Source organism: Anguilla rostrata, chromosome 4, assembly GCF_018555375.3.
Source record: "Anguilla rostrata isolate EN2019 chromosome 4, ASM1855537v3, whole genome shotgun sequence".
NCBI lineage: Eukaryota > Metazoa > Chordata > Actinopteri > Anguilliformes > Anguillidae > Anguilla > Anguilla rostrata.
In genome coordinates this window covers 54,369,157-54,385,553 of record NC_057936.1, presented here as the reverse complement: position 1 = coordinate 54,385,553, position 16,397 = coordinate 54,369,157, and the positions used below count along the sequence as shown (strand labels likewise).

At 37.3% G+C, this 16,397-nt stretch overlaps 1 protein-coding gene across 1 annotated transcript in view; it reads right to left on the bottom strand.

Moving 5' to 3' along the window:
- LOC135253659 (V-set and transmembrane domain-containing protein 2A-like) overlaps positions 1-12,453 on the bottom strand; it is a 31,920-nt gene extending 19,467 nt beyond the window's left edge. Inside the window, exons 1-2 of the mRNA XM_064333236.1 lie at positions 12,103-12,453; positions 10,882-11,048 (exon numbers count right to left, since the gene is read on the bottom strand). Coding sequence (XP_064189306.1) covers positions 10,882-11,048; positions 12,103-12,181 — 246 coding nt within the window. The 5' untranslated portion in view covers positions 12,182-12,453. The remainder of the gene's footprint in view (positions 1-10,881; positions 11,049-12,102) is intronic.
- Between the last annotated feature and the right edge of the window lie 3,944 nt (positions 12,454-16,397).

Here is a 16,397-nt window from a genome sequence, read left to right as displayed (position 1 = left end):
TCTAATTACTTGTTATAATGTGAGTTAAAGTGAAGCAAATCAAGAGAAAACTGTATTTTGGGCAAGAAATGCCTAGGAACGGAAGAGAAACCATCAATTTTCTTCAAGTGTGATAACATGGGGTTGTACATTTTTACTTATACGACTGAGCACCCACTGACATTGTACATGTATGCCTATACACATGTATGCCATATTTATAGTGTGTAGTGCATGGCTACTATCCTACAATGAATGAAGAGCTACCATGTCATTTCCAACAGCAGAAATGCACTAACAGCGATCATGACAAACAAATCTGAGATTCACGGCCGGGTACAATGACGTCTAAATTGCCCACTGTGGTGAGACATACACAAACCACAAAAAAAATATTAATAAGCTCACTGAAAAACAACATAAAGAAAAATACACATAAGTCACCTTTCTGCAAACATGCATTTCAAAATGTTAAAATTCCAAATAAGGATCAGGTCAAGCTTAATTTAATTTATCCTCATGTAAACAATCATAAACAGCACAGCTCAGAACAAAAAAGTGAAAATGGTATCATCTGAGTTTACCACCATTCAACCTGTGCACAACAGCCCCACATATACTGGACATGCAAACCATCCCATTCCAAGTTTTCCAGCTGAGCTCAGACTTGGGTAAGCTGTTTCCAATGATATCAGTGTGGAAAATCGAGTGCCCAATGATGAAACACCGCTTTCCTTTTTCTAACCACAGGGGTCACAGCAGGAGTTTCCACTTTGTGGTAGCTGTCATCATCGCAAACCACAATCCGGCAAGCAGTAAATCAGCATTTCAGAAAAACCAAAACACAGAAATGCTGTTACTGCTGGGAACAGCATTAACCTTTATGCAGTACCTCACTAAAGTGTTTATTTCTATCACAACAAGATCACAAAAATGCATAACAATAAAAAGGTAACATGAACCAGTTCTCTGAAACATCACTGTAATGTATATTATTTCACAACTCTAGGTGGAGTACCTTTCAAGAACTGTTAAATAAATTACTTTAAACTCTTCCATTTTTGGGAGTACACACACATACATAGCCTGGAGGATAACAAAAAAAATCTATTCCTCCAATGTCCTCACTAGTAGTAGGAGCAGATGAAATTATAATGACTCTCTAATTGTGAGTAGAGTCCCACTGCCCACCATCTTCAAAGCGGGCTGTTTCTGTTTTGATCCAGTTAATTGAATCAGACATGGCTGCTGGCGTCGCTGGGGCTTCCCCTGTGCTCTTTATGGTTATGTTCCTCCTCTTATCCACGTAGGACACTGGAGAGTCAATCACTGCAGCCAAAGCCATAATGCAGTACCAGGTGCTTCACTCTAACTCTAACGTGTTCTGGGTCCCATTTCATTCCTTTTGGAACTGGATTTGACTGCTAGGGTGCTTTGATCTTCATTTCCATTAATGGAATTAGGCAAGTAATTTTTCACTAGTTTCAATACTTTAACTGTTTCAGTTAAAAAAACAACAAAAAAACAAAAAAAAAAAACATCAGCTGACGTTCGGCAGTCTCTGAAAATCCTTAAGTTTATTCCACATGAACTGGAAAAATGTCATTTTGGTAATGGAGCCATTCCATAGATATAGTGTATTTGCAACACTTGGCACCACCAACTGTTGTGCACCAGCTGCTCCCCCAATTAGTTGCCCATGGGAGAAATGATTTTCTGGGAAAAAAATGATGTTTTGATGTATGTCACTGTTCTGATCATCACTAAATCAATCATCTGCTTATAGTAGATAATAAGTTGTTTTGCTATGAGACGATTTTGAATAATTCATACGTTTCACACCTGAAAAATATTAATACTCGTACTCATACAAAGGTGTCTGTTACAAAACGAGTAAACCTAACCAAATTTTAATCCAAGTCATTTAAATCATAATCATTAGGAATTTAATTAATTGCATTACATTAAAATCATTTTGCAGACGCTCTTACGCAGAGTGACGAACAGTAGTGGAGAACATCAGTGTTCGTCTCAGGAATACAAAAATGTAGGCACAGAGGTGCATTTGTACTTACCAAGCGTAATTTTAATTTAACAAACAATTTATATTGTAACAAGAAGGTACGATTAAAGAGATGACCCATATACAGATATCCCTGTAACATTATCCAAAAGGAAACCCAAGGAAAGAAAGAGAAAAATAAAGGATATCTAAAGGACATCAGGAGAGCCATGGAGCAATCTGAAGAGGTGAGTCTTCAGTTTGTGTTGGAAGATGGGCAGGGATTTTGGGGGGAGGGGCAGACCAGACAGGTGATGTGACCTAGAAGTATATGCATATGGGGAGGAGATGCCAGATGCCCTGGCTGATGGCTGTGTAGGGTTTGAATGGGAGCCAAAAGACAGCAAGTGGAGAGAGAATTCTATAAGGGGAAATTCAAGAAATGCATATCCATTTGTAGTGCTATGCACAATAATAACTACTAAATATAAGTAGCTAATTCCAAATCACTAAGACTAACACTACAGTGAATATTATAATTAGCAAATTCAATAAAGGATAAATATTAAAAAAGAATGTCTTCACTAACATTGAAAAGCAGCTCAGTAGAACAACAGAATCACAAAAGGTACATTTGCTCTCAGTACCAATCATTCAAATATGTATTTGTTTTATTAGCATAATTTTCTGTCAGTTACTTTGGCATGCAGTCACATAATAATTTAAAATGACTCTCAAATGGAAATATTAATCTATAGTTATGGGGATGTTTTATATTACAATTGGTTTCATGCCCTTCCCCCCTCTCTTTTTTCCTGTTTGGAATGCCCGACCATATTCACCATGCTCATATAGCTGCAGCCCATATTGGGGAGTGCTGACAGCCAACATTCTCTCCAGAACACACAATGTCAACCCTCAGCTTTTTTTCACCCTGCAGTCCAAATGTTGAGCTAGCACATGTACGTGTTGGAGGTAGACACTTTATGTGGATGTCTGACAGCAATGATATGGTCAAAACAACCAGCTGAATCTCTACCTCCATTCCTGGGCAACATACCCCAATTATGTATTACCCTGTGGGGGCAGTGGCCACAGTCAAACCTGGTGCCGCCTGGATTCAATACCAGACCATGAGACGACATTTAGATTTTGTTAAGATACAGTACAAATGTTCCCTGTATTCAATCTGGATTTGTTCCTACAAACACAATATTGTATGATTGGAAATCAATCACAAATAACTCACTTTTGTATGTACAGTGCAGTCTGTAAGTATTTGGACTGTGACCCAGTTGTTGTTGTTTTGGCTCTGTATCCCAGCACATTGGATTTGAAATGAAACCATGAGTATGAGGTTAAAATGCAGACTGTCAGTTTTATACCCCACGTTGTGGGTATTTATATACATATTGAGTGAAACATGTAGGCATTTAAATGTAAATGTATTCATTGCCTGCCCCCATTTTAGTGGAGCAAAAGTGATAGGACCATTGGCTGCTCAGCTGTTTCTTGGACATGATGAAATTCTTTTGGTGAAAAAATGACCACAGGCCATAAAAATAGGCTCATATTGACTGTATGGTGACACATACCAATGGTTCTGCTTTACACCCATGCTCACACATACACAACTACGCAGATCACATGACCACTGTGGGATTCAATTTATATTCCATTCACTGACAAGTCCATGACATCTATTCCATGTTATGGTGTCCACTAAGCCCATGCAACATGGCTTATGCATGCCTAATAGGAAATTGTGATTAGTACAATGTACAATTACTATATTATCTGGTTTATCAGTCATACAGCAAAAAAAAACAGTGAAATGTGATGAATCTGTTGAGTTGGGTGCCTTATTACCAATTAAATGAACTAGTTCCTGTTGTATGTCCAGATATGTATAGTATGTCCTAAGTGCCAAACAATCTACATTATTCTTTAGAGTCACATGGCAAAGAAAAAGGTCTCAAACATCCAGTACGCAAACACCAACACTTTGAAATTGTGATCTCTGAAACACTACGTTGATTATAAATATATCCTCTTTAATGAGACAAAGATCAATAGTAGTTATCAAGGCTGTGCATCCCTATTGACCCTAAATGTTACCATTGGCAGTCGGGTGAATGAGGCCCATACAGCAATAACAGTCAGAAGGCTGAGGTGAAGGAGACAGGTGTGTATGGATTTCTTATTTTCACTGAAACAAACACCACTGAATTCATTCATTCTATTTTAGAACTTGTGTACATATTTTCATGAACTTGTTTTTGGTGCCATTGAAAGAGGGGATGTTACACTGATGCAAGAGTGCATAGGGAAGTGCATCGCTCAGTTCTCCAGTAAACACTATTACCTTGAGGTTGTACAGCATAGTTTAGCTTCTGTATGTACTTTTTAATCATTGATTTCCAAAGTCCAATGAAACTATCTCTTTAAATCACATCAGCAAACTGTTACAATTTAACAGGGATTAACGATAAAACAGGGATAACAGAGTGACCGCCTCTAATCAACAGTGTAAACAAATATCTTGGACACTATCCAGAGTGCACAAACATCATTCAACAAGCGTATCTGGTCATCTGAATGTGCCACATGGATGAAAATAATGTCACAGTGCTGTAAACCACACTCAGAATGCAGCACTGTGGTTTGCAATTAACCATGTAAAATGTCAGGTCACAATTAATGTTTGAAAAATGGCCAAAGGGAAAGAGGGGGAAGATAGCATCCACTGATGTCACATTGCAGTAATTTCTATTAATATCATTTTACAGACCACTTCTCCTTTCAGTTTCATGAACAGGGAAGAACAAAAGGTTCTACACAAGAAAAAAACTGCTTTCTACATAGAATTACCGGTATGTCACATGCAATATACACTTTTCCAATATAATAAGAATAGCCTCGAATAGCCTTTTCCTTTTTATGATACCTCAGTAATGCAGTATGCATAGTTGGATACACTGTTTTAGACAGTTATGCTTTAGAATTTTTGCTTTACGTGAAATTAAAATAGGGGCCTAAATTGGTTAAAATTGAAAAAGCAATGTTGCATATTCCAACTATGTACTACACCCCAACTCAAGAAATTCTGGAAATCTGGTTTCATTCTATGAAAGAACAATATTTCCATATATTCCATTCATCCACTAAATAGCAATTCCGTATTGAAAACAGAAACACTGTAAGTGCACTTCAGATTATATTCATGATAATTCAATTTGGGGTTTTATTTCATGTTCACAATGCTATTACAATTATTATTTTTCCAGTTTTAATGAATTATCATTGTTTCACCAAAAGATATTCGCTGCTTTATTTAGCGACCTGAAATCCCACACCAAACAGAATTAACAGCGAAAGGTTTACTCTACAATTGACGTGATAGCAAACAGCTCTGTTAGGATTAGTTTATAGAAAAGGAATACTGCCTGAAACAGAATTGAATTCTCTCCTTAGACTAAGCGTGGAAGGAAAAATCATCATCTTCATAACGCAACACAGAAAATTGCTCTCTTAATAAGGACAACTGTTGCAGCAATTAAGCTGAAGCTGTTCATGCCTGATGAGGATAACCTTGAGCACTGCAAATATTTCTCGTTCACGTATTTCAGAATTTACGGATGCTATTCTGTCAGAAATTAAATACGGTGAGGCTTCATCGACTCCTGGGCATAATATTTATTCAGTTGACTCAGATCCATCATTCTTATATTGGAGCCCTACTTATAATATCTGGGACAGGGCCTGGCCATTTATTGTACCTCACCCTATGGCAGTGAAAGCGGAATTTAAAGGTAGAGAGAATGGCTTCTCAGTGCTTCCGATAGATTGTCTGCTAGATATCCATATTCAAGTATTAGCAATTATATACAGTATTTGTTGACATTATATTAAGGGAAACAATTTTCCTATCAAACAAGCATTGTATCTTTAAACTACAAACATACTCTATGTCGCTTCTAATGAAACAGAGTCTGTAGAGTTCCAGGAAGATGTTGTAGTTCATAGGCAATCATATTTCAATTACTGTGTTGCCTTTAATGGTGATTCCTGTTTCCCTTTATGCAATGACACATTTTGGAAACTATGGGAGGTTCAGCACTGAGATTTGCACATCTGTTCAATATCATGATAAACAGCTTTGCTTTTGAAGCCAGTTCTTAAACTACAACTTATCCCACTTTCATGTTTGAGTACAATAATACATTCAGAAAAGCGAACAGTGGTTTTAGAGTTGTGTTTATTATTTTTTTATAATTATCTCAAGGTTGGTTTTATTTTTTTTTATAAGTGTCAAGGTCCTGTTATCTCGGGGATTCATTTTGTATTAACTAGTATTTGGAGCTGACGTTGTGACTTCCTTTTACTTATTTGAGCATGAACATTCTGAAGCGTGCTAATAACTGATCGATTGTTATTCTCCTTATTGCCTATGTGCAGGGCCACCTGTCATCAATTAGGCAACATGGCTGCTTGTATTACTTTATAGTACTAAGAGAAAGGCTGCTGCACCAGTTCTTGCAGTGATGGCAGCCATTATCTGATGCATCTGCTGCACTTTTTCCATCCACAGCACTTACTCTCATATCTCTGACTATCAATACATTGCCATTTGGCTCACTTAAATGTTTTGAGACATTGTTCATTATTTTATTTAAAGTTAGCTGTTTGTTCCTCATCAATCCTGAAGCTGACACGCCTACACAGTGCTTCCTGGTAGACCCCCAAATAGAACAACATTAATAAGTGTGGTGATCCTGTGATATCGTACATTTAAAGGCAGCTTGCCTCTGTGCAGTAACAGCAACAGATTTCAGTTTTAATTAACCAAGTATAAGAATGTATTTCAAACATGCATGCAGTGCCTCATTTATTCCAAAGCATAATAAATGTATGTTTCAGCTTTCATGGATATCTGAGAGGGTACAACCAAAATTCTCTTGATTAAACATGGAGTGACCCATATACGTATTTAACGTACACTTGTTGAAACAGATTATTGTTTACATATGTGCCAAGTGAATATATGTAGAGAACACTGTGTATTGTGCTATTTGACAAATGTGGTTCCAAGATAAATCACGTCCTTGAATGGCAATGACTAGTGAGGAACCCAGGATGCTGGTACTTACTGTGCAGCCCTAGCAGAATATTTATTTGTATATTTTGTAAACATTTGCACATTGTATACAGGGCACCTTGTGAAATTCATTGTAAGTGTAACATAAAATAGATTATATTCACTAAATCTATATATGTGACTACATAAATTATGGTTGACTTGTAGTAATTAAAAAAATGTTGAATACAAGATCACTGCCATATGGACCTAATTGTCAGTGTTTGCACATAGTGCAGAATTACTTAAACAAATAGCTTGAAGAATTTTGGTGAAAATAGCCAAGTGGGTCAAAGCTACTTCTGCTGCTGCATACCTTCCAGGGTCAGCAGTGTGCTCCTAAAAAAGGTTTAATGGTTGGCGACATGTACCTATTTGTAGCATCACACCACCTCTATATCAACAGTCTTACATTACAGGATTTTAATTGTGTTTGATGTGAGTGTGACACATGAGAAAATGGGAGAAACTAATTTCCTAGTATGGTTTAAATGTGGGAGAAGCTATTAGTTGACAGCAGTAAACTGAAAGATGGTAAGTGTGATTCGACGGAATGTACATCCATATCAGGTGGTCCATGTAGGTATTACAGCCCTTTTCATACACAGTCCCCAATTTTAGGAGACCAAAAGTAATTTGACAATAGGCTGCTCAGCTATTTCTTGTGTTTCAGGTGTTTCACAGGTAGCCAGCTGTGTTTGGGTGCACCATTAGTTTATAAAAAAAGACACAAAAAAGAGCTAAACCAAAAGTGATTCAATTTGTGTTATTTTCATTTGGAATATGCTGCTGTTGTCTCTCAATATGAGGAACAAACAAGTGTCAGTGCCAGTAAAGCAGGCCATTATCAGACATATAGCAAACATTGGTGAACTCAGCGATAGCAAACAACCTAGTAGACAACACAAGACCACTGCACTGGATGACCAAAGAATACTTAAAATTCTTCAGAAATCCCCTTTTCAACTATCATACAGATTCACTGCACAACGCAAACCACAGGTAAGCCTCTAGAACAGAATGGCCAAGGTAGAGTTCGCTAAACAACCAAATATCACAATACACAATGTTCTCTACATATTTCCACTTGGCACATATAAAAACAATAATCTGTTCCAACAAGTGTTTTTTGTGGAAAGTGTGGAGAAAAAAAGTAACAGCTTATGATCCAAAGCATTCCACCTCATCTGTTAGGTTTGGTTGAGGTTGTTATGGATTGGGCAAGTATGGCTGCCACTGGAACTGGCTTACTTGTCTTTATTGATGGTGTGACTGCTGACAACAGCAGCAGTATGAATTCAGAGATGCACAGAAAGGTCTTACTTCGCAGATCCATCTAAATGTCTTAAAACTCATTAGATGGAACTTCATCTTACAGCAAGACCATGATCCAAAACATACTGTTAAAGCAACAAAGGAGTTTTTCAGGACTAAAAAGCAGAATGATCTTGACAGGCTAAGTAAATAACCTGATCTACACCCAACTGAAAATGCATTTCACTAGCTGAAGACAAGACTGAAAGCCACATAAATAGGAACTGAAGATGGCTGCAGTACAGGCCTGGCAGAGCATCACCAGAAAGATACCCAGTGTCTGGTAATGTCTATTGGTCACAAACTTCAGATCAAACGCAGAGGATCTGCAATCAAGTCCTAAATATAATGACTTTATTTAAGATTATGTTAATTTGTATAATTACTTTTGGTCCCCTAAAATGGGGGAGACAAAGTATGAAGTATGCTGTATTTCTTACACCGACCACCTACTATGGATGTAAATACACTCAAATTAGAGCTGACAGTCTGCACTTTAACCTCATTTTCATTGTTTCGTTTCAAATCCAATGTGCTGGAGTACAGAGCCAAAATAACAGAAATTGTGTCACTGTCCAAATACTTACGGACTGCACTATATGTGACCAATCATATAATGTTGTAACAACATACATCTAACAGCAGGGCCTTGTATGGAGAAGAAAACTTAAAGGGTCATATACCATGGGAGGAGAAACCAAATATAATCTGACATAATTACAGCTACACATGCCAGCAAATTACAAGAACCTCAGAGGGCTTCTACTTATACTTGATTATCATGAACATCTGTGTTTTTCCACACACATTCAATCTAAATTGGATTTTCCATCAGGACTCAAGACTGCTCAATGCTAGAGCTACTTCTGCACATTTACGCTCGTGATGTACAATAAAATAATTGTGGAGTGAATATCAAGCCCTTTCAGATAAGCGTAGCCTTGTCATGTTCGCAAGCGATGTCGTAATCCCCTGGACAAGTAACCATACAGTGAGATGTCAACAACTCGTAGTTCTTCGACACAGTTCTTAGTTCTGACAGTGCTTTTCAGGCTATTATTGTTCTGAAGACCCTGTGCTCACCAGTTTTGCATTGTATTGTATTATTAATCCTATTAATTCCCCACCTCTTTAATCTGCCATGTACTTTGATGCCTGTAAATGCACTCGCTTCTCATTCGCACTAGATATTATTTGTACAAATAATGACAAAACCACTTGAAGCACAAAGGCTATGGCCACAAATATGAAACACCGTAGGATCAAAGTTTTGGAAACAGACAAGATGAGTCAAAAAAAATGCAACACAGCTAAAGCTGTTTAAGAGCCATATAAATTTCCAAGGCAAGGCATTTTCCTAATGTGATATTACTGAGGGGAAGGAACAAAAAAAAAACATGTATCAAAGGAAGCATCCTTCTGTTTGATAACAGCAATGACGGCTTGTCCAACCCCACTTGAGCATTCCCATTGAATATAGAGTACAGTCAGGGTAGATGCCAAAAACATGTAACTCATCACAGGATTATTCACCTGCAGAGCACTGCCTGAAGCTTTAATAGGTATGGAGCCATTGGGAAAATTCACCACTTTAAATTAGGGTAAAAAGAAAAGATGGTATTGCTTTGCAAAGTGCAATAATGTGATAAATAAAAAGTTGCAGTTTCTTCATTTCACCATTCCCTTCTGTTCAGGTATATTTAGGATATTTTTGAATGTCAAAGAAATGTAATTGGTTGTGAAAAAAGTGCATCGTTGTAGTTCTGTGCCAAACACCTTAACTATCAGCATACATATGATTATTTACTAGAAATGACACAATGCACAATTCATCCTTAAATTAAAATATGTAATCTGAAGATGATAAAAACATGCAGAAATGATAAAAGCTTGTTATCGCTATTAACCAAAGCACTGGATCACTGCTTCACCTTTCGAATGACTGGGACATCTGTAATACATAAAGAGCACCCAAAGGTGTTCCAGAATTCCAGAATTATTTTTCCCTAGGACAACCACATCATGCAATATGAAAAATGATTCTAGATTTGGTGGGATCATACATTATTCCATACTTTGAATTAATCAAATTAAATGAAATTTCCAAAGACAGTGACAACAAAATGTCTTCTCAATGAAAGACTTCCCTCATTTCATTTCCTCCATTAAAAAGCATCAAATAATTCAAGAATTCAATTGAAAAATAATATGTATGCATATTGACTATGATTCCACAAAACTAAACTTTAACTAAGGTGATTGGTTTTAAGGCATTGCCATCTTTAAAAGGCTTATACAGTGTGTTTTGCATGTTTACATATGCATTGCACAGCTAGGCGTTAAGCAGTGATACAGCCATTCTAAGTGAAAGGTATGGAGCAGTATGGGCGAAGGTTGAGAATGCCGTTTTGGCGTGCTGTGTTATTACTGAACGAAAACATTTCTGTACCTGTGTGCCAGTGTCTTCTTCGCTAGTGTTTTGTTCTTCTGGTGCTCTTATGAACCACCACTGAATCTCCAAATAAACAGAAGATGTTCCACTTTGAAAGGCACATGCCATTTCAATATTTTGACCTTCCTTTGCCGTTATATTTGAGGGTAGATCGGTGAACTTTCCTGTAAACCAGACAAAATAACAACTGAAAGAAAGCAACACACAGTTTCAATTATTATTAAACATCTCTCTCTCTCTCTCTCTCTCTCTCTCTCTCTCTCTCTCTCTCTCTCTCTCTCTCTCTCTCTCTCTCTCTCTCTCTCTCTCTCTCTCTCTCTCACACCATATTTTCAGTCTGTAATTTACGACTTGGTTTTGAAGTTTCCCCCATTCTGAGACGTAATCGCTGGCTAAAAAGTGCAAGCAGAGTATTGTATTTTTTTTATCTAGCCTCCCTGATATCGACTGTTCGTATGGCTGAGTATGAGAAATAAAGATGTCTATATCGCTTTCGATAATTCCACGCGTGCTATTATTTAAAGACCATTGATGGTAGCCTACAGGTAACGTACAAGACGGGTGAGAGTCTTGTGCAAAAAGTCAAATGGTAACGCTCCGGCTGACTGAGACAATTTATAACAATCGTCTATTCCAACGCACAGTATTATTTTCGTAAGTTTTACATTCGAAACATGAATTTATTTACATGGGGGGGAAACCTAAAAAATGACAACTACAGAATACGCAATGTCTTCATTTTCTCCTAGCGCAAAGCAAACAAACGCGCGTTTCATTAAAGAAATGTCAGGGTTCTTTAGCATAATCTGACATATATGTGCAGTCCTGCAACCACAACGCAACTGCATATTGAAAACAGCTACTTTAAACGCAAAATACCAATGGTGTTGTGACAAAGTTGTTTTTCTAATACAATTATGGAACATGAGAAGAGCATACAGCCAATGGACAAGAACAACATCAAATGTCACACACCGCAGCTGCATCAGAGGTATTCTTCCCTCACTCAACAGTTGTAGCAAGCTACTTAATTAATTGCACCTGTCATCTGCTTCAACTGTCACAATTTCTCCTCCCGTGACAATTTAGCCTTGGTTACCTATATTAAAAATGTTTATATAATCAAATTCCACTGCCCGTGTATCTTCGTAAAACGCTTCACATGCATACACACGCGGTGCAGAACATAACATTTCATTACGACATAGCTGTGATTACCTTCAAATGAGAATCCAATTTGGATACAGAAACTGGAAACGAAAACAAATCCAACACAGTCGTGAAAGGTCCACATCATTCCAATGGGGCAAATATTGCATCAGCGGACTAGAAATGTTTTCCGAAACAGTTCCGAAAATTAGATAGATGCTACGCGGTTATGTTTTATTGGCACAGAATGCCGAATGTGTAACATGCTGCAACTAGAATCTGGCTTTCAAAGTTCTGTGAGGAGCTACGAGCGTAGAGCGCGAGATGCTTCCAACGGTCCTGCCTACCCAAGGTGTTGTGAAGTATGTAATAATAGGCTCTGTTCCTTTTCAGTACGTGACTGTTGATGAAACGTCAGTATGCAGCTCCATACTGCGTGCTCTGGGATCAGGCTGAGGACTCAAACCGATTCAAGGAACATAGTAGACTATTTTGAATTAACTTCTACAGAGCGTGTCCCGCTCAGCGATTTGGCATGCACCATATATATGATTATTTTGCAATAATGGCTTCGAGCTCGTCTGTACGTATGTATGTATGTATGTATGTATTATTATTATCATTTTTATTAAGGAACATAGTAGACTATTTTGAATTAACTTCAACAAAGCGTGTCCCGCTCAGCGATTTGGCATGCACCATATATATGATTATTTTGCAATAATGGCTTCGAGGTCGTCTGTACGTATGTATGTATGTATGTATGTATGTATGTATGTATTAATAATAATAATAATAATAATAATAACAATAAAAATAACAATATTAATATTAATAATAATAATAATAATAATAACTACTACTAATATGTATTATCATTATTAAATTATAAACAAAAAATAATAATGATAATAATAACAGCTAATGTTAATAAACCCGAAAATACGACCTTATTTCCTTCACTGATGATATCAATGTCTACTGTTTCTTGTTTTCTATTGTCTCTTGTATTTCAGACACCTTACAGAGAATGAATTTCAAGTTGCCTTTAACAACAGTTCCATGAACGGTATTTAAAACTGCTAAAATGCCATGCCAAAGATTAATATTACAGCTTGTACTCCCTTTATTTATTGTTTTTCATTACCTTCGGTGCCAGACAAAGTTTTGCCAAAGATGAATACCTCAAATACCGAAGATAATTCTATTGCTACTTTCTTGAACATCACAGCGAGTTCAAGCTGGAAACTATTTTGTGATTCAAGAATAGAGATTAAATATATGTTTTTTTTTTTTTTTTTCAAGTAACTGTTGAGCAGTAGACCTACCTATGGGGCCACGCCCCCATGGTTAGTTTTGCTATGCAGTACACGAGCATATGCTTTATTGGATAAGAACTACAGAATGGTTTTTCACATTTTATGAGTGATTTTACATTATTGTCCTCATAAAACAAAAGTGGAAATAGGTGGCATACAATGAATACATATGAAAAGAAAGAATTGGCCACTGGTGGCACCTGTACAACATTTGACCCCTCTGCAATAATTTCTGGCTTACCAATGGCCTACTAAATAGCCTAATATTTAGAATTAATAAAACCACTCTTGTGACAGCAAAGTTTTCATTTTAACACAAATTAAATATTTGCATCACAGAACTCCTGTTACACGGATGTGAAAGCAGAACATGTGACTGCAGTAGAGCCAGAAGCCGTGACTGCATATTTTTTCCTGGAATGTGGAGCGGATGAGTTATATGTCGAAGTGTCAGACAGAGACATATTGTTTAACAGTGGTCATGCCAATAAAGCATTACTGAATTAAACAGAAATGAATGATTATGCATCTACGTAATCAAGGCCAGATATCATGTTATTGTCATTACCCTTACACTCATTGGTGCTTCAGTAGGACTATTCAGTGTTTTGTGTGAATTATTGTATAGTGCATAGATTTCGCCATTGTAATTTGCTATTTATTCATCGCATTGTTTGTTATCTTTCTTTTCCTTATTGTTGAGGGGATGCTATCCCTCATCAGGGATCCCCACAGTGTTTGTACTGTGGTCTTCATATTTGGCCCTGTCTGTGATTGTTCTATCTTCCCATCTCCACATTGTGGAGCGTTGCCTGTTTCTATTTATTCTGCAGGGCAGCAATAATAGGCTGGAAGTCCATTGCTCCCACCTGTTGTTGCCCATGTATTGAGTGCGATTGGATGATACAAGCACAAAAGTTCCATTAAAGTACAAACTAATTTTGCAAGCCCTATATTTTTATTTTATTTTTACAAGTACGGATACTGGTGTAGGAACATGAATACTTACGGCACAAAATTAATTCCATACACAGCCTAATGAAGGCTGTTTAATAGGTTGCTGTTTGAACCCTGTACATGCTTCTCACAGGGAGGCAGCATCAGATTTATTAGCTAAGTTGAAAGACAACAGTTCTTAAAGGCTTGCAGGGGAAGAGAAGGTCAGATAAGGTAAAGTGCCTGGTGCCAGAGACAGGCTAACTCTGAACAGTGAGTCGCACAATGAAAGCCAAAGACTGACAATTATTGTTTATTTTACATCATATTTATTTTTCATAACAGAGAATGAAGTTCAGTTATTGCATCCATTTTTCAGTGAATGTTTTCCTGTAAAAGATTGTGATATGTCATAGATGCCGATCTTACAGCAGCCATGCAGGGGCCAATGATTTAGCTTCATAAAACAAAGCTTGTGGCCTGTGGGCAGCTAAGGCAGTCCTTATCAGTGCAGTGATGCACCCCATGGAGTGGAATCAAACCCACACCCTGCTTGTGCCAAGTGTGGCCCATGACTCTTTTGGCCCACAGAGAAGTTGGCCATAGTCTTACCCTTGAAGTGAAGGTTTTTTTTTTTTTTTTTCTTACAAAAAAATAGCTTAAATATGTTTTGAAGTGGAATGCTGTCACTATCTGAAACAGCTTGCCAGGTCATGCACTTGAGGACACAGAGATGCTTGTTATCACTTATTACGGCCTGTCCATTTTAAATTTGTACAAGTACAAAACAGAGGATAAAAAAATTCAAATACAACTTGTAAACAACAGAAGTGCACTATGCTTTTAAGGTTTTAACAGCATACGTGATGGATTGAATCGCCCCTCTCAGCACTGTATTTCCCATTTTGTATTTAACTATATAATGCAGGCAATTGTATATAAATGTTTATAGCTTGAAATATTCATGTGGTGTTAAAAACTTAACTCAGTACTTCCATTGTAAAAGTGTGAGTTAAAAACAATATTAATTCAGAAACTAAATGGGTATTTGGTTGTCTGCTGAAGGTATTAAATAATGCACCAAATACAAAACCTTCTGAGCAGAAAATACTTCATAAAAATAATGACATATTTTCCAGATTGATGATGATGGCAAAATAATTATATGCAGCTACCATTTGTCCTAACCTTGACGCAGCAGTAGTCTCTTGCTTTCTCAGATAATAGACTTTGTTGGTTTTTTATAATGACCGTGAGCTGTGCATACCTTTTCTCACAGTATAGTATACCACAGTAACTCAGTCTGTTGTGGTGATAGAGTTGATTATGCAAGATAGCCAGATCATAATTGGCATGTGTGCTTGCAGAGCCATACTATGAAAGAAAACTACCATAAATGATCCAATATCAAACATTTTTGCTGTGTACAAATAGCGCATCAACCCTTGTGAAAATGGCTAGAATACTACTTACACATTTTTACATAACTCTGGAACTGTCTGAAGGACAAGCATTAAGCATGCAAATGAATACTTGATTACTATTTTGGATGATTTAGCAAGCCAAGGCTGTGTATGCAAGTAGAACACAACAACACTTGCATGTCATGTCATGAATTTGCTCATAGCCATTGTAGGGGAATCAAGATGTTCCCAAAAACAGGTAAAATTACCGTTAGCCCAGGAAGAAGCAGATCAAAAGTTTGTAGTAAAAACAGGAAGATTTATTACGCAGCCGGCCACGGGAACAACTCAGCAAGGAAGTTCAAAATAGTATTGGTGGGTGATCAGATTTATACAGTTTACAGTAGACTGGTATTTGCATATTGTGGAATTATATTGTTGAAAGGGAGCACTGCCTCTGATTGGTGATAGAGGCTGTGCTTCCTTCCGATTGGACCATTCAAATTCAAATCCATCCTACCTATTCAAACAGGTACCATTCACATTGAAATTGAATACAACAGGGGGGCTCACCCCCTTCCCCCCTGGGGCCCAGTGGAAACTTCCCAAACGCAGAATACACAAAACTGTCTGTTTCCCAACACCATAAACAAGACATGAAGAGAAATTGCCAGAAACTTTATAATTTTCCTATTCTTAGGGCAAC